General features: G+C 34.0%; 3 protein-coding genes across 4 annotated transcripts in view; 2 read left to right on the top strand and 1 right to left on the bottom strand.

The window, feature by feature from the left end:
• Window positions 1-5756: 5756 nt before the first annotated feature.
• LOC134251615 (uncharacterized) lies at window positions 5757-6927 on the top strand. Its single transcript, XM_062734021.1, has 4 exons — window positions 5757-5968; window positions 6203-6345; window positions 6452-6579; window positions 6693-6927. The coding sequence occupies exons 1-4, from the start codon at window positions 5757-5759 to the stop codon at window positions 6894-6896; spliced, it is 687 nt and encodes a 228-aa protein (XP_062590005.1). The 3' UTR covers window positions 6897-6927.
• Window positions 6928-8098: 1171 nt separating this feature from the next.
• On the bottom strand, window positions 8099-13410 carry LOC134251605 (uncharacterized). 2 transcript variants are annotated; one of them, XM_062734013.1, is made up of 5 exons: window positions 13056-13408; window positions 12013-12158; window positions 11313-11443; window positions 10618-10795; window positions 9509-9634 (listed from the first exon to the last, which is right to left on the bottom strand). In XM_062734013.1, the coding sequence occupies exons 1-4, from the start codon at window positions 13238-13240 to the stop codon at window positions 10628-10630; spliced, it is 630 nt and encodes a 209-aa protein (XP_062589997.1). In that variant the 5' UTR covers window positions 13241-13408; the 3' UTR covers window positions 9509-9634; window positions 10618-10627. The 2 variants fall into 2 exon arrangements, with proteins under 2 accessions (XP_062589996.1, XP_062589997.1); XM_062734012.1 differs by lacking the exons at window positions 9509-9634; window positions 10618-10795 and adding an exon at window positions 8099-8806 and having other exon boundaries at window positions 13056-13410.
• A 5772-nt stretch (window positions 13411-19182) lies between these two features.
• The window catches only part of LOC134251607 (low-density lipoprotein receptor-related protein 2-like), a 66704-nt gene continuing 65891 nt past the window's right edge, over window positions 19183-19995 (top strand). The window contains exon 1 of the mRNA XM_062734015.1: window positions 19183-19327. Coding sequence (XP_062589999.1) covers window positions 19267-19327 — 61 coding nt within the window. The 5' untranslated portion in view covers window positions 19183-19266. The remainder of the gene's footprint in view (window positions 19328-19995) is intronic.

The raw sequence follows: 19995 nt of genomic DNA, 5'->3' as shown, positions 1-19995 counted from the left end.
AAAGTTATGGCCAATTCAAATTAATATTTATTTTTTTAAGTAGGTCAAACTTCAAGGACAAGGTCACGGGGTCAAAAATCATAGTGTATTTAGAAAGGTCTTGTTACGGGTAAAATAAAATTCCACTGAAAATTGATGTCTTTTGCATCTTCAAGAGAAAATACGGGAAAATGCAGAAGTTCAAAACGTCACAATTAGCATTAAGAAGATCATATTAGGAAAACTATTTGTATGTTCTTACTGAATGGATTTTCAATACTTCAGAAAGGATGAATTAATTTTAGTTTCTTACATCATTTCTCAATTTTACAAAATTACTGGGTCAGATTATTTGAAACCGTCGGTTAATTAGTTGAGGGACAGGTTGAATGTCTGTTACTCTTTTCATAAACAAATTTTATTCATACACTGTCATATTACCTGGATTTGCCTACGCACTTACCAAATAAAAGGTGTGGGGAACAGCCTTTCAATATCTATGCACCCCCCCCCCCCAAAGAAAAAAGAAATGCATGAATAAAAAGGGGCATGATACTAGGTGCCTGTCATCGACGACATGTACGAGGACTGGCCTTCACACTTTCTTGTGGACATACCAATTGCTTCAAATTGTTTTTTTTACTTGATTAAAAATGAAAAACAAGATGTGTTTTTGAAACACTATGCGCGGCAAAGAAGGTTCGAAAAAGCTATTTTTAACATATAGGTCACAGTCAAGGTCACAAAGTCATTGACCTTGGTGTCATTTTAAAGAACTCAATTAGTGAAGTATGCATACCAAATATGAAGTCTCTATCTTTTATGGTTAAAAATTATGGCGTAAAGTCGAAAAAGCTTTTTTTAGCATATAGGTCACAAGGTCATTGACCTTGGTGTCTTTTGAAAGAAGTTTATTAGGGGGGTATATACAAACTAAGTATAGTGTCTCTATCTCTAATGCAAAAGTTATGGCGAAGGTTAAAGTTGACAACAGACAAACAGATAAACAGACAGACAGGACAAAAACAATATACGCCATGGATCTATCGATCCGGACGGACGCATTAAAAAACCATACATATGTACATGTATAACGGCCTTTTTCTCCTCAATTAGACTGTCATTATTGCTTTTGAGGACCTCTTGATAAGGAACAGAAAACAAAGATATCATTTTCCACGGCCTTACAAATGACAAAATGGTTTTTAAAAGGACAAATTTTGCTTCGGCATCTTTAAGCTTTTGTATTAACAAGTTAAAATATGGATAATAGATTTTATATCATTTCAACATTCCAACAACATTGATTATAAAATTAATATCTAAAATTAATGTGAATATTCCTTGTAAGTAAATTTATGATAATCATTTAAAGAATGTTTTTTTTAGTTGATACTTGTACATATTTTGAACAAAGAAAACGGATGATGATATACTATACACGTGTCTTTAGTACCTTTATCGAGTCATAAGGGTATATATTATTATCTTTGTTACATCACACCCGATCAAGGAAGACTAGTAAAATGACAGGCCTCAGGACACGGTCAGAGGCTACCATGTTGTAAAGAAATGGATATATTTTAGACTGCTCCAATGTTGAATTAAACAGTTCATAAAACACAAACAAAATGGTTCCAAAATTTTCTGCCTTTGTCGTATTTATGCTTTTAAACTGTGCTTTTGTGCTTTGCAATGATCAGGAAGATATAAGTTTTAAAGTGATAGCTCCCCCTCCCGTGGAATGTGAGAAACCGGTCAAAGATGGAAACCAAGTATCCGTACATTTCATAGGATGGCTGAAGGATGGAACCGAGTTTGAAAACACGTATGTACAAGATTTAATTTGTCGAGTCTATATCTCTGGGGATTTTCATAACTTTTGAAGTGAAATATATGCTGGTAACCATTTTATTGTTGTTTTTTATCCATAGATACCTTTACGATACAGAATTTGGTTTTATCGTGGGCTCAAAGAAGGTTCCTGTAGGACTATCCCGAGGAGTGATGGGAATGTGTGTGGGGGAAATCCGGGAAATTAATGTACCCCCTCATCTGGGATACGGCGAAGACGGTAGAGGTACGGATTAATCTGGTTATTTTCCATTGAGAATATACATGCACTTGATGTGTTTTGTTATTCAAAGCTTTGTCAGATTTGTAAATAAAATAGAAAGGGGAAAATGATAAAGCTCTTAAGAAGGTGCATAACCAAGACAAGAATAATGGTATACTTAAAATACATATACAGAGCATATTTAAGTCACAGCATCACAAATTGTTTTTAATATTCCTGTTTTTCTACAGACAAAGTCCCAGGTGGCTCCTGGCTCCTCTACGAAGTGGAACTAGTGGAGGTGTCGGAGGAAGACATTGACATATTTGCGACACTGGATGAGGATAAAGATGGACAACTTAACGAAGCTGAGGTAAAACTGTAACATCATTTTGTTAACGATAATCAATAATAGATTCGGCGTCGTATTAGGTGCGATCAAACTCCCATTTAAACAGAACACGTGAAATACCGGTAACCTTATGAGACTTGAAAAATATTTATTCATTTCTGATCGAGGTATTTAATATTATTTTCTTATTATTTTTTATTTTTATTTTTTAAAATTTATTACATATGTATTTATTTTGAATTACACGACTAATTGAAAATTAAAAATATAAGAGGTCATTGAACATCACATGTAGATTTGCAGCATCTATTATTGCGCAGTGGGTACTTTTGGACACAATCAGAGGTCAAATTAAAATGAAATCGTTAAAAAGATTTTTTGTTTCGCAATTCAATGGAAAATAGGATTTTGTTAATCAAATATTTCATTTCATCCTAGAACAAATTGAAAATACTGCAAAGTTATGTATTTGTTGTTGTCTGACTACATCGAAGATAAGCCCTTCTGTACTTTAATATCAATATTTGGACAGAATTCATGCTAACCGCTTCAGTACTTTTAGTACATGTACTTTGATTTTAATAATAATTGAATATGATAAACTTATTTTTCTTATTTGCAGATGAAGAAATATTTTTCTCTTCCCAATATCGTTGAAATGTTCGGCGATATGGTAAGTGACGAGGGCAGTGTGGCTTTCCTGACCCAAACAATCATGAACATGGGCGACACTAATGGTGATGACGTCATTTCCCAAGAGGAATTCTACGCCATTGAAGATTTCCAAAAACTTCAACAAAAGGAGAAAGAGGAAAATGAGATTGAATTTAGAGATGAACTGTGATATTCCTTCATATGCTTTATTTTTATTTATAATAAAAAATTGAAATGATACATGGATTTTTGGTTGTTTGTAACAAAGTTTTAAACTAAAAGGAATTGTGTCGAACACGTTTGTTGGTGACCATGAATCAAGGTACAGTCAGATATGAGAGACTCCTGAAGAAAAATTACTACGAGACTAATTGCATAAACATGGCAGGCTCTGCTGATTTTCTGTGGTGCTCGTCAATGATGAAAGAAAATACTTTGAAGTAGTCTAAACTTTATACATGCAGTTAAATTAGTAAAGTTGCAATATCAAATGTGATCCATATTATGTCAAGACTGTCATAAATACATGTGTATTCATATTATAAAAATGAATTTGCTGGTTTAATAATTCCATAACCAGCTGTAAAACTGTAAATGAAATAGGACCATCACAGATATCCAACGAGTATAAACAGAATGAAATTACATGTTATCTACACGTCTGTAGTTTAAATATTTCCATTTCTAATTTTTCTCTCTGTGATAACTCTTTGAAAGTTAGCGGAGTTAATTTCTTGATAATTCTACCGGAATGTAAATTAGGAAGGTCAATAGGTCATGATCAGGAGCTAAGGAGGCCTAATATGCATGCAAATCTCGTGCGCATCTGTCTCTGAGTCTGACGCTAAGGAGGCCAAATATGCATGAAAATCTCGTGCGGCTGCCGTTGTGTTTGATGTCAGTTGGCGAGGACTCTTGAAATTGGGATGGAAATCCTCGTGTAATTTAAATCTATGTCTGCATTTTTAAAGTCTAAATCTACAAATTTATTTCACAATGAAATGGAAATATAAGGAATCACTGTTTAGTTAGTATAGTATGCCAGGGACATCAACAATAGTGGGAAACATGGGATAATTTATGCATAAAGGGCTTCGCCCGTTATGCAAATTATCCCATAACGGGCTTCGCCTTAAATATGCGTTACGAGTGTATGTACTTATTTCAAGGAAAGTTCAGTTGCTTCACAACAGACATGTTAATTCATTCTATAAAGAGTCTGTGTTCCACTATTGTTGATGCCCTGGCATACTATACTAACTAGACAGTGATTCCTTAAATATGCAGGTAAATACGAGTGTATGTACTTATTTCAAGGAAAGTTCAGTTGCTTCACAACAGACATGTTAATTCATTCTATAAAGAGTCTGTGTTTGTATATTATTTAAGGAATCACTGTCTAGTTAGTATAGTATGCCAGGGCATCAACAATAGTGGGAAACATGGGATAATTTGCATAACGGGCGAAGCCCGTTATGCATAAATTATCCCATGTTTCCCACTATCGTTGATGTTCCTGGCATACTATACTAACTAGACAGTGATTCCTTATATTTCCATTTCATTATGAAATAAATCTGTAGATTTAGACTTTAAAAACGCAGACATAGATTTAAATTACACGAGGATTTCCATCCCAATTTCAATAGTCCTCGCCAACTGACATCAAACACAACGGCAGCCGCACGAGATTTTCATGCATATTTGGCCTCCTTAGCGTCAGACTCAGAGACAGATGCGCACGAGATTTGTATGCATATTAGGCCTCCTTAGCTCCTGATCATGACCTATTGACCTTCCTAATTTATATTCCGGTAGAATTATCAAGAAATTAACTCCGCTAACTTTCAAAGAGTTATCACAGAGGGAAAAATTAGAAATGGAAATATTGTGTAATAACAGTAAGTGATAGTTTACACACTGATTCTTTATCGGTGGATTGGGAAAATATTATGCAAAACTCGGTGTTGTTAAAATCATGTTTGGACAAAAGGCTGAACCGTAAAACTCAGTGATTGAGAATATTTCTCAATGCAGATTATGACAATAATTCGACCGTAATTTTCTTAAACAATTTTGTTCATCAAAATGACAAATACATGTTAAAAAGAGAAAATATGCAGAGAGAGAGAGAGAGAGAGAGAGAGAGAGAGAGAGAGAGAGCGTTTCGCAGTCATTTTTACAAAGATTTCTTGTCTGATTCTTTCTTTTTAGGTTCGCTTCTTTATATATATGTTTGGTAAAAAGTGGGCTTAGGTTCTTTTGTGACTTGTTCCTACGCTTATCTATACGAATTATTATGACAAATGCATGTATATTTGTACAGTCCTTTAATTGTTTTTAGTTAATCAGCAAATACAAATTAATAAGTTATGATACATTTTTTTAAAACAAAAACGACAGCCAATTTTTGAGAATATATGTTACTTCATACATACATTTTTAGATACTCGTGACCTTAAAAGTTTAAGGTGACAATCGGTGACCGTCAATGTAAGTAAAGGTGTGCGATACAGGGAAGAAGGCGATGGTAGAACGAGTGCTGTAATGTGAAGCAACTCTCCCCCGCGGCTAGCAATACGGTGTACGTGTCATGCCGGGGGTAGCTCGGGTACTACAAAAGATAATTCATCAAAACCTCTAGCTTCCTTCCCTTTTGAATATTCGTATCTTATAAACGATAAGATTCGCCCATTAATGTTTATTTATCCAAAGATGTCTCTCACTAAGCTAGCCAAGCTCTTACTGGGTCTTTGTTGTGTTTTTGTGCTTGTGTTCTGTAAAGATGGAAGTCCATCACCAAAGAAAGTAGAAATATACACCATTGTCCCCCCTCCCGGCGACTGTGAGAAAAAAGCCAAAGACGGGAACCTGGTACAAATTCATTTTAAAGGAACTCTGGAAAATGGAACTGAATTCTTTAACAGGTACGTCAATATAGAAACACTATTGATCGTGAATTCAACAATTATTTGCAAAGACCTTTATTTCACTGGAAACAAGGCTAGCAATTTACTAATCGTAGTTTTTCTACCTTAAAAGAAATGTTTTAAAAAACAATTACATGTACATGTATACATACATTTTCTTTAATTTTTCTAATTTCTTTATTTATTTTTTTTAATTTTAAAAATTTTTGAGAACTTTTTTTTTGTTTTTAGTTATGAGAGAGAACCCATTTCATTTGCGATGGGATCGGGACAAATAATCAAAGGCATAGAACAGGGCGTGGACGGAATGTGTGAGGGAGAGAAAAGACGCGTTACAATACCCCCTGCTTTGGCATATGGGTCCAAGGGGTCTGGTAAGGAAACAACAATGTTATAAATATATTTAGACATTTCTTAAAAAGAATTAATGACATTTAGTATTTTTAGAATGTAACAACTTTTTATAATTTATCATTGAAGGTGATGTGCCAGGTGGAGCCACTGTCATTTTAGAAATTGAAGTGCTGACAGTTAAGGACCAGTTTGACGTCATTGACCAATTCCATAGAATGGACGTTAACAAAGATGGAGGTCTAGACTTTAAAGAGGTATGAGAAGACCTATTTGATAAAATTTAGTCAATCCTAGGAGTAACAATGAATTTTCCTGCTAAATGTACAGGTTATGATGCCTCTTTTTGAGTTTTGATTTTGTTCTTCAGATCGAAGAGGTGGTAAGCGGAGAGCAGTTCCAGAAAATGATGCCAGTGAAAATGGACGATAGCATGCGTTTAATGATGATACAGACCCTGTTCACAATGTCTGATAAGAACCGTGATGGCCAGCTCGACCCATCAGAATTCACGCACATGTCCAAAATGGGAGCGAACGCCATGAAGAAGAAAAAGAATTCGGACGAGCTATAAAAACCAACATTTTGTACTTTTTGTTGATATTTATTTATTAAACTCTTATAAACAATGTATTGTCTTTTTTGTTTGATATTTAAATGCGAAAACAATTTGTTGGGAGACCTTGTCAAGTTTATGTTGGCACCAATATTCTAATTTGCTCTAACTACATTTGTACCCAATCAGAGTGACATGCATTTATCAACTAAGAAGTTATTAGAACTTGCAATTTTTCTAAAATGATTGATAATTTTTTCTTCAATGTTGTTGCAGTACATTTGCATTTGATGACATTCCTGGACATCAAAATTAATCCTTATTACATACATGTAACTTTTTTTTGCATTCAATTTCTCAATAGAGAATAGTATATATAGAGAGAGGAATTCTTTGCAAGCATTCCAACACAATTAGCTCTAAATATTTTTAATTGGAATAAAACTACCAAAACATTGAGTGAAATATATCCTTACTCTTAGAAAATATATGTATATATATATCATACATGCATTTATTAGACAGGAGGCCTATGGGCCTTAAAGGTCAACTGAGTATTATTAAACAAAGGAATCACAGAAGTACATGAATACATTTGTAGGATAAAACGAAACAAAAAATGTTTGTAAAACACTAACCCCCCAAATAATTGGAATTTTTCTAAGTCCAAGGTGCATAACTTTGTCAAAATGGCTCGATCGATATCATTCCTCTCAAAATGCTTCTCTAATGGAGACAGACTGAAATGTTATTCTAAGATTATTCTACCCTTAGTTTAGAGTAACGTGTCTTCCGATGGTGAGTAAATGTTTGTCCACGTTTTTTGCACCAGTTCCTATTTCATGTCGGGTTTTACAATAGTTTCAGCAAATGCCAGGGTCATGGTATCATCGATGATATTTGATTTTCTTTCAAAAATTGTGGAGAAGACTCATATTTGTTGAAAATATCATACCATTCTATAAAGTAGTTTTTGAATAAATACATTTATTAGAGTGAACACTTAGAAGTTTTGTTAAGTGTATATGGGTAGCCCCATCTTGGGGAAACCATTATAGAAGATGCATAGAATTTTTCCAGACAGATGACAGAGTTACAAAACCGAAAAACCACAAAGGCAATTGTGAAGATTCTCTGGGTTTTCCCCAAAGATGGCGGCCAAGGGACATAACTTTTGAAAAGTGTCGATTCAACGTTACTTAAAAGCAAGAACAACAATATTTACAAGTTGTTATTGTCTTTTAATAACTCTTACAAACATTCAACACATATTAACAAGCACTTCTAAAATAAAGCACACTGACTTATTACAAATATGACTTGTTTACAAAACATGCTCAGTCATACCATTAAATTTAGTCTTTGCTTGAAGAAAATTCCATCTTTCTCTTAACAATCAATAAAATTTGATAAATTAGTGTACATGTACTAATAAAATAATTTTAAATATTCTCTGAAAGAATTAAAGTGTGAACAAAACCATGATTAAAGTGAATGCAGGCGTCTTTGATATCTTAGTTAATTTTTGGCAAAGGAATCTTAAGAAAATTAGATAACCAGAATTCAATACAACTGAATTAAAAATAATTGAATTTTTTTTTTAATAAAACAACATGTTTCATCTAATATTTATATAAAATAAATAAAAACAAATGCAATAATAATAATAATAATAATGGTGGAATGAATTTGGTATGACATAAATGGGCAGCTGGGAAGTATATGACAAATTCCATAAAAATAAAATATTTGGAATATCAAAGTTCGTCGTGCTTTGGTCCTGTGAATTCGGCATGAGTTATAAACCCATCCTTGTTAGAATCTTCCCAGTAAAAAATACCATCCACCACCTTAATGTGTTCTTCACTTTTATTGTCCACTGGAAATCCATAGGTTTGACGGGATAAATCCACAAGATGTGCCGAAATCTGTCATAATAGGCCAAATACAAGCTTTAGCCAGTATGAAAACATTTATTTATTGAGAAACTGACACAATACTTTTAAGAAGATACAAAAACTAAAGCCCAGCACCAATAAACAAATAATTCTTCTCCGTCAAATGACTAGCTACCAATGATCTGTCTGGAAAAAAAAGGTATCACCAAGAATTTCTCCATCTGTTTGAAGAAAAAGTATGGATTGCAGAAAATGTGAAAATTAAAAATTGTTTATCTAAACTTCATACAGCTTGAAGATTTAATACTCTTGGAGAAATTACATAGCTAAATTTCAACAAATTGTAAATTTTGAAAACTGGAGAACATTTTCACATCAAAACTTGAAACTTCAGACATAGAGAATTGACTGTTTACAATTATTTGTGCAGAGTTTACATAGAATATTCTCTTCTGGACAAATTTAATTTCCCAGTTCCCCCTTTCCATTTGCTGGCTATTTTTAGCTTTTTTTCCAACCCAAAGTTGTCAAATTTTTGGTCTTATCACTTTCTGAAATTGGCAAAATAAACAGCAACAACTGTAAATCTAAATTAAACACATACTGTTAATTTAAAATACAGTTATTGATAATTTAAATTCTATATCTACAGATATTCTGTTTCCTATTCCTATTAGATAACATTCAGAGTTCATCATGTTTGGGGCCTGTAAATTCATCTTTAGAAATAAAGCCATCGTTATCCTGGTCTTCTTTCTCAAAAACACTTTCCAGGAGGTCTTTGTGCTGTCCATTGTTTGTATCTACGTTATCACTTTTGAATGCTGTTTTTAATTCTTGTAAAATAAACTCAGAGACCTGCAAGAGCAAATAAATAACCATACTTAGACAGATTTATATTGAACAAAATTTTGTTTACCAGGTAATTTTTTTTTGTCTTCATCTGTTCTTTCTCTTAAATCACAATTCATCTTCTTATGCTTTTATTTATCTTCAATTTTTTGTGTTTTTAAAATATTTAAAATTCTTATGATTTAAAATTTAATACATAAATAAAAAATGTTTTTATCCTGGTTAATATGGCAAACTTATTAATGTGCAACGTAAGAAATGACTAATAATGCACTGACTAACTACTGGTAAGTATTTTTTGCATGCCACAAATAAATTTTTCCCCAGTTAAAAATGCAGTTAATTAGCTATGACTATATTTAAATGAGCATGCAGGACTATCAATACCTTGAGTCCATTTTTTAGTGAAGATGCAGTAAACTCAGTGATCAAAATGAATTAGATCATGCAGTGTGGTATTTAGTCAACCTTTTAATTTCAAGCTGTTTCAAGCTATTTCTGTCATATAGATCTATCCAATCAAATGTAAGGATATAATAAGATATAGAATAATATGCAATAATAGCATGGTATTAAAAGTATAGTTTTGAAAAAAAAAAATTGAAATGAATGATTTTTAATAAAAGGGGAATAAAAAGGTTATTTATAATGTGTGTATGCAACATTAATAAAATGTGAAGCAAAAAAAAAAAAAAGGAAAAAAAAAACTTCATGGAGCAAAGCAGGTAATTTCTAAAACTGTGAGAATGTTAGTGATCAAGTCTATAGGCAAGCTGAAAACAAAAACATTAACCACTGGATCTTTAAAGTCATGCAAGACAAAAGCATCTGAAGGTTAGTTTATATCTTAATTCAAACAAAATAAAATTACAGAGAACTTTTCAGAAACAATTTTTTTTAAGGTTGCATGACTTTCAAGAGCCAACTAAAACTTAAATGTGAATAAAATGCCTGTGCAGTGCTAGCAAAACCTGAAATTGTGTGCCTACAATTGTAAATTTATAATTCATCATGTTTGGGTCCGCTAAATTCATCGTGGGAGATGTGGCCATCTTTGTCTTTATCTTCGTGCTGGAAAATGTTTTCTACGACGTCAGTGTGCTCCTTGGCAGCAGGGTCTATTTTCTGTCCGGACTGCTCGCTTTGTTTAACTATAAAATCTGAGATCTGCAATACAAAGTCAGCTTACAGTCAGATGCGGCATCTAGACAATGTCATTTACCAAAAACATTGAATATTTCAAATGTCTACCTCTACTCTAGTTGAGTCCACCACAAAGAAGAAAAAAAAAATCCAACAACTACATACAAGTACTAGATCCATACATGTTAAAGATCAGACAGTTGGTACAGAATAGGACTGTGAAGTATGAGTAAGAACATTAACTCTTACTACCTCTATCCAACTAAAAATCACCATTTCTTCAGTGAAAAAAAATTAATGACCTATTAACACATATTCGCAAATCCATAATATTACAAAACAAAGTGATAATGTGGAAAAGTGTATGGAACAATTTTAGAGGTAAAAGTATTTTCACCATGACAGAAAACTCAGAGACAGAATTAGTAGCTTCAAGTTAATATTGTGATAGGTATCTTTCCGATTAAATTGTGAAGGAGAACCCCTTTAACCTACATCCTTTCACCTGTGAGTGAGCTGAGAATTTATGACTATGACTGACCTCTTCCCTAGAGAGCCTGTTGTCTTCATCTGTGTCAATCTTTTTAAAGATGTTCTCAGGTTTAGGTCCATCTTGAATATCTAGAAGTTCTACCTCGAAAATAAGGGTGGCCTTTGGGGGGATTTTCTCTCCTATAAAAAACCAGGGACAACATCTTAGTATGTAAAATATTTTAAACATCCTGAAATTATAAAATTTACCTAGAAGCTTCATATTGATCAGGAAAATTAATAATTGATATTCCTGTCTGTGACCTTAGTAAATCTTTTAACCTAATTAGTATGCATACCACATATTTATTCGCAGCCATTGAGGAAATGAATAGCAAAAGATCTAGAGTTTGTTATGTTGATTTATTTACCATAATATTCAAATATGCGCTTTTGTTAATTATAGACTATGCCCTAATTAATTAATCAATACTTAAAAAAATTCATGCATGCACATAGGTACAAGCCCATTTTTTTCATTTTAGGTAATTTTTATATAACTAGAGATCTGCATTTAGTAGTTGTTACCATGACAATGCATTTACTGAGGATAATTTAAGTGCTATATGCCACAAGATACCTGATACAGAGAGTCAGGTTCAAATGAATATTATTATTTATGTAGACACCTAGTAAGAATAATTTATGTAATATACACAATATTTTACCTGATGCAGGTTAAGGTAAATAGATAAGTAATCACAGCTCACCTGCTCCCTGGTCACCATACCCGAGGTGAGAGGGAATGGTCAGCTTTCTCTTTTCTCCGATACACATGTCCAGCAGCCCCTGGTCCCAACCTTTTATGACCTGTCCAATACCCAGTTGGAAAGAAAAAGGCTGTCCATGGTCAGCACTGTAGAAAAAATTTCAATAGAACATACAGTATTAAGTAAAAATATCATTAAGATGGTTTTTCATGATACAAAACTTAACTGCTCTATAAATAAAAAAAGTAACAAATCCTTAAGGAAAAGGTAAAATTGTTAAATTAAAATAAAATGTTAGAATTATGAAGCTTTCATTTAATTTCCATTAATTGCTAAAACATTATTCTTGAACAAAAGACAAACCACGGGATAATACACGTAATAAATTATTTTTTTTCAAATTAATGACTGACCACTTTCAAAACACTATTGTCTACAGGTATGTTCATTGTGATGTACATGTATGCTTCTATAAGGAATACTACTTTTTTTCATTCAGAATGTTCAGCAAACATCTCTAGGACCATTTACCCAGGACACTCCCTCTTGCCCCCTGCTCCCTTACATATATGTCTAACCTACCTCATGCCTAACTGCCCAAGTCCTAGTTGGAATACAAACAGTCTACCATGAGCTTCGCTGACAAAAAGGATATACAATACTGGCAATATAATACTACCAGACTGTCAGATGCACTTTATATTAAAATGTATATAGAAGCTTATTATTATACACAAAGTTTTATTCCCTTATGTATAAATTGAATAAAGAAGGAGTAATTATTTATGCCATTCGTTATTGCTCCATGGTTGATTTCCACTTAGAATTAGATGTGTGCATATGTTAGTTCTTTATGAACCATGATCCATTAAAAAAGTTACACGTGTCTTTCTTGATGTGTCTTGTTAAATAGATCTACCTTATTTCTTTTTCGTAGATGTCAGCTGTTTGTTAGTAAACCTTGTAACCTTCAACCTCAGGTGCACACTCATAAATGTTGCATATATACACATACGGGTGTACACGTATGTAAAGGTTCTCACCTGGAGTCAAATTTGGAGCCATCTTCTAATGTCCCTACGTAATGCATGCTAAGCATATCCAGTCGCTTGCTTTTCTTTTGGCAATCATCTACAGTCTTCAAAACATCTATTTTCAGTTCCCCTTCCTCTGTAGCAACGAGGACAACTAAAAAGCTTGCAATGCATAGGAACGTTAAATTCGCCATCTTGTGAGGGTTTCGGAAAGGATGTGATGACAGGTGTATAAACGGATATATACGGCTATTGTTCAACGTGGCAATTCGGAGATAAGACAATTTGATGAATTCGTAGCCCAAGGGACAATACACGTGTCGCCCTGCGGTTTTGCAATCTGATTGGCCCTTTTTCGACGTTGAGCTATTTTAGAAAGAAGGGGAAATCCGGAAATAATAGAAAAAGAAGCTCGAGCCCGATGCCCAAAAATGTTTTTCAATATTAGGGACCAGGCAAAATTTATCACAATGATGGGACCGGTACAATCGGGCATGGGACAAAGAGTTTTTTCATCGAATAAAACCATGGGACAAAAACATTTTTAGCATTAAGTACCCACGGGTTACAACCTTTTTTTTCAATGACACAGTACTTAACCCAAGTGAAATATTCATTTTAGTTTTCAAAAAATCGAGAAAAAAATCACATCTTTGAAACTGAAGTAAAGGATACAAATGGCAACACAAATCTTTTAAGGAAAATATTACAACATATGAAGATGAACAAAGAAAAAAAAACAACATTTTTTTTCGATGTTTGAAATATCTGTAGAATGAGAGACTCCTTAGTTTTGTTCCAGTTATCTCACTAACACCAAGATGTAACCATGGGACAATAACTTTTTTTTATAAGTCTCAAGGCATGGGACAGATATTTTTTTTAAAAACCAAAGCCATGGGACACGTACTTTTTCAAAATGAGGATTTTGTTTTGTACTGGTCCCATCATTGTGATAAATTTTGCCTGGTCCCTTATTATCATTTATTTATTTTCCTCTTATCGTAGTCTTAATTTATTTATACATGTACATTTGAAAATAATAATAAAAAAAGATCAGAAAGACATTGATGAGTCTCAGAGATGATAATTTGGTAAGATGTGCAATTCTTATCAATGACACCCCTTGTTGTAGCAGAAGAAATTCTGAAACTCTAGGTGATGAAATCTATTTTTGATATCATTCAAATAACAAAAGAAAAAAAAAAACCAAAAGCTTCAAGGTATTTTTATGAAACAATTAATTTATTTTGAAAAATAAATGGATTTCTAACCTATCATACATCAGTAGTTTCTTTGACCAATATTAAAGAGCATACATTTGAAATTGTACATTGCTTAGTGATTGACCCTTTACGGTATACAACTCGAATTTAGGACAAATAATTTGTTTTGACCTAGCTGCAGAACTGTATTGCTTTCCGAAAAAGAAATACATTGACAAACTGAATAGCCACAGTACCACCCATTGACAAAACTGTATATTTATCGCGCACAAAATTTTGCGTATAGTTGTGTATTAATTCTTTCAAATTCTTACCTCAATTGCAAGAAGCTAAATTCAATTATCAAGTACTCTCGCAGTTGACATCTGCACGAAACGCGTTAGCCCAAACATTATCTTGCAAACAATAATGGCAGTATAAATAGACGAATTTTTCGAACATATCAATTTCAGGTCCAGGCGGGCTGTTAACAACACTTATAAGGAATGTTTTGTTGTGGAAACAGTCGAAGAATATGTTAGGATCATACGGTTAGTAATATTTTGAGATGACAATTTGAAAAACATGGAGAAAAAAAACGAGAAACAGTGCATTTTTTGTGCGCAATGAATATAGTTTTTTCAATGGGTGGCACAGTCACTGTAGCTCTCCGGTCTGACAAAACATTTTTTTTCGGAGAGCTACAGTTCTGCAGCTAATTTTGACCGGATGTGACTTTAATTGCAAATCAACATCTACCTGAACTCTGGCTGATCTTGCATAAATTTTATCTTATTGGTTATTTTGTATCAACATTGAAAATTTCCCTAGTATATATATATGACTATATGCCAGTCTATGATGCATAGGCGTCGGAACCGGGGTGGGGGGCTGGGGGGGGGGGCTTAGCCCCCCACTTTTTCTCCAAATATATACTTAGTATAGACATTGAACATTGCTTCGTATTTATATGAACTTTCCACAGACATGTCGCAGTATAGGTTAAAGATAGGGAAAGTGGTGGTGTTTAGAAAAGAATTTGGTATGAAGTTCGAACCTACATGTAACCCCCCCCCCCCCCCCCCCGAAATAGGATTTTCGTGTTTGAGAAATTGGAATTTCCCTTCTTTTTTTTTTGCTTGTCATTTCTTTTAAAGGTATAAAAAAATTTCTTTACACTTAGCCCCCCCCCCCCACTTTTAATTTGCTTCCGACGCCAATGTGATGGTTTTGTCAATAAATGACTTGAATATAACGTAAAGGGCCAATTTCTAAAACTTAACAAAAGCGGAAATTTATAACATGTATTGAAATAAAATGGGTATGATAGACTAGTAATTAATGTATTTTTGTAAGATTTTGTGTCTAATAAAATTCTCCTGAGCTTGGTTGATGGTTACGGAAGCCCGTTGGTGCCACTTACGAAAAATATTTTATCTGGCTGCCGCCACTTATTATTTGGCGGCCGCCACATATATATCTGGCGGCCGCCACTTATTATTTGGCGGCCGCCACATATATATCTGGCGGCCGCTACTTATTATTTGGCGGCCGCCAAATATATATCTGGCGGCCGCCATTTATTATTTGGCGGCCGCCACATAAATTATTTTGCAAAAGGTGAGTGTTATTGGGTTAAGAAGATGGATGTTGACACAACCGCTGCTTATTGATAAAAAAGTAAATGATAAAAACGAATTCTAAAATATTGGAACACCATTCTTGGAAATCCAAAATGCAATACTTTATTTAATTCTCAACCAATCATAGATTACAGCAAACACCATGATTCATGTCCGTGACCCCTGATGAGGCTTCTTAATAATCCAAACACTACAAATACTTGCATAATTCAAATCAAATATTAATCTGCTCTATGCAAAAAGATATCTATGAGAAGTGTGGATTGGAGTGTTGGTTCATAATAAATCTCTTACAAGTTTGGTTGATTGATGTTGCTATTATAATTTTTACACTGTATCCACCTCTTAAACCACACATTAAAACATGAGCGCGCATCAGGAAGCCAGGTGTTATCTGGCGGCCGCCATATAAATTATGTGTGGCCGTCAAATATTATGTAGCGGCCGCCAGATATATAAGTGGCGGCCGCCGGATAAATTTTTGGCGGCCGCCAAATAATAAGTGGCGGCCGCCAGATGTTATATAGCGGCCGCCAGATAAATTATGTGGCGGCCGCCAGATATTATATAGCGGCCGCCAGAAAAATATGTGGCGGCCGCCAGATAAATTATTTGGCGGCCGCCAGATATATAAGTGGCGGCCGCCAAATAATAAGTGGCGACCGCCACATATATTATTTGTTTTGACCGCCAGATATACAAGTGGCGGCCGCCAAATAATAAGTGGCGGCCGCCAGATAAAATATTTTCGTACGTGGCACCAACGGGCTTCCGTAGGTGGTGGTGGTGAGGGTGGCTGGGTGAGTTACAACATCGCCTCTGTTATCGCTACAACATTTTCTTGAAGCGACGTTTACAAATCAAATGTGAATTTTCAAAGTTCCTAAAGACCTTTTGAAAAATAAAAAAAATCGAGTCTTTTTTTAAAAAGTCAGTCACATTAAACATATAGCGTTTTAAAACTTCATGTTTTGATATCATAGACTTTTTTTAAAAATCGTTTATATCTTGTAAGGACTGCCCGGACGTAGCAACAGAGGGCATAGGCGTCGGAACCGGGGGGCAAGGGGGGCTTAGCCCCCCTTCCTTCTTTTCAAATATATTTTTCGTGATTTTCGTGTTTGGGAAATGGACACTTCCCCCCTTTTTTTTTGCTTGTCAGGTTTTTTCGAAGGTATAAAATTTTTTTTTTTCACCTAGCCCCCCCCCCCCCACTTTCAATTTGCTTCCGACGCCAATGAGAGGGGGTGGGGTGTTCAAAAATGTTGGAACCTAATCAGGGATTTCTCCAGCTAATTTATTCGACTTACCCCCCATCCCCAAGAAATACATTTTGGATGGAGGAGTTTAGGGATTTCTTTTTGCTTATCAAAGTTTTTCCAGATGAGTTGCAATCTAATTAAAATTAGATCTTTGTGTAGCGATCAAACTGGAGCGGATCAAAGATCTAATTTTAATTAGATTGGATGAGTTGATTTTTGTGTGCCACCCCCCAACCCACACTGTCAAAAACGATAGTATGCGCCTGTCCTGGGATTAGTCATCAACAATTTTACTTCGTAAACAAAGAAAATCAAAACAACAATTTTACTTCGTAAACGATGAAAATCGTTTTGATTCTACACACCAGTACCTAGAAAATGATTTTAAAGGGATATGGAATTCCTTATCGATATCGACATCTATGTACATGTAGTCTCTGGTCAGACCAGCTTCTCCAACAATCTGTTGGAATTTCGATGGGCACTGAGAGTGCAGGGAAAACATCATACTGTTCCTGGTTCACTACACAAATAACCTTGGTTTATCAAAAGTCCCTTTACCAGATGGCGTATGTGTGTAGAATTCTCTTCCAGAATTACTGTAGATCGAGATTGTTTTATTAATGAACAGAGATGTTGAAAACGTTACCTGCCCGTGGGCATAGCTTAAATTAGTATAGGCTAGGTTCTGTATTCTAACACTGAAAGAAAAACCTAGTGAATTTAACTAGTGTGTTTCATAAAGCGTTGGTCGTGATTAGTAAACTTTCGGTTTAATGGTTAAGATAGTGAGTTGTGGAGCGGGGGTCGTATAGATACTTAGATACCTAGTGAAAGTTACTCATAAATTTTTACTAATCTTATCTAGTAAATATACCAATATCTGGTAAAACTACTATTAAGGTAGTGATTGTATGGACAGTGAATCTACTAGTTTTCTTCGTGACTTTAACTGTTATTTTTTTTTTACAGAGAAGCCTATGCCCCCTCCTAAGTTCAAATAAATGATCATGTTGTAAATTTTGAATTTACCAGGGGGAGGTAATGTCGTAAATTTTGCATTTACCTCCCCTAGTAAATATGATAAAATGAAAAAAAGGAATGCAACGAAAAATAGCCGAGTTCCATAAAGTTCGGAGCACTTTGCATTGTAATCAGGTACACAGGAGAAATCCGTAGTCTAAATTTGTTTAACATTTATGACCAAACAATTGGACCGAAACTTGTCAGTTAAAATACAAAATTATGTGATGTTTAGACTTTTATCTGTGTTGCACAGCACACTGACTGTGGTCATTCAGTTATGAAGTCAAGCAAGACCACTCCGTCATACATTTTATTTTTGCGGTACACCTTTTTATGTTCACATGTCGCTTAGTAAATGAATAAATTGCAAAATTTGGCATTCATGGAGAAAGAATAAACATGTTTTTGGTTCATTTGAAATTTATTTACCTCATCTTCTACCCAGACTTTGTATCTTTTTTTTCTCTTAGAAAAGAACATTAAGTAAATATGTTGACAACTTTCAAGAGAAAAAAAAAATAATTAAATAAAAATTTAAAAAAGTAAAGACGCTTATTTGCGTTTGTGGGTGATAAAATATAGATTATTCCCGAAGATAATTTTTATAGACCTCTAATTTAATGCATGTCATATTTTATAGTCTGATCGCACATTAATGAAATTAATTGGACACATTAAGTCATTGATCAAGATAATCTAAAAAAAATTAACAAGGATGATTACTGCAAATGCTCAAATCTTGAAATAAAAATAAATGAATTCTCTTGGTTTTGTGAAATCCATGTCTGGTTGATGTTAATTTTATACGCACGTCACAGTTGACAGAAAGTGACCCGTCTTCACGGTTATAGTTCGGCTTGACAAATCGCTCTGTTTCTACTGTCTCTTCTCTCCTCAGAAATATGGTCCTACAGTCGTAGAAACATAAAACAAAGGTTTCATAACCCTACAATCTTCACAACATGTAGAGTGACGGTGTTCCTTGTGTAATTTCTTTAACAGACTTTTTTCTTAAATTGCTTAAACTTTCCTGTAGTGAAATCTTGATGAATTCTTCTGGAAGTTTGACATTTCTTGGTTGAAGATGACGCTCTCGTGCTTTGTAATATGCGTTCTACTTCAGGGATTTTTTGCACTTTTACAAGGTAGGATAAAAATTATATAATTTTTTTTCACTTGTTTTCAAAAGTAAGAGGGATGACAGGTCAGCCACCTCATAAAGTTGTCCTTAAATTGTCATTGATTTCTTTAGAACTTTTATCGTACAGCATTTTGGCGACATTCTCGTTGTTTATTGTTGTAAATTGTCATACATTTTCAGTTAGGAATTGTTTGCAGAAAAAGTCACGTATAAGTTAGCCTTATACACGTGTATATATTGTAACCATTCACCTTCTTTTAATGACTTCGCAAAAACACAATATGATCAAATAAAGTATATATTCGAAAAAAAAAATTATTAGGAACATGCTGAACATATTGTGTGTGTGTTTGTTGGTTTCTTTGAATGTGTTGCTATGAGGAGATTGTTTTGGACATGGAGATATATGAGCAATTTGTATGTAAATTCTGTTATGTTGCATGTACTTAGTGTGAAAAACACAGGTTGTATGACAGGAATCCATGCCACCTGTAAAATGTGATTAATTTCCAGAACACATCTACGTACACTTATGTTGCCAAAGAAATAATGGAAACATGTATATATTAATTTTTTCCTGACATATTTCATTTTATTAATTATAGTTTGTAATTCTTTTGAATCGTGGCCACAGATAACAACTATGTAAAGTTGATAACAGATTGTAGACAT

This window comes from Saccostrea cucullata, unplaced genomic scaffold (genome assembly GCF_032062105.1).
Source record: "Saccostrea cucullata isolate Sc308-1 unplaced genomic scaffold, CSIRO_AGI_Scuc_v1 ctg37, whole genome shotgun sequence".
NCBI classification, from domain to species: domain Eukaryota; kingdom Metazoa; phylum Mollusca; class Bivalvia; order Ostreida; family Ostreidae; genus Saccostrea; species Saccostrea cuccullata.
This window is presented reverse-complemented; position numbering and strand designations above follow the sequence as displayed.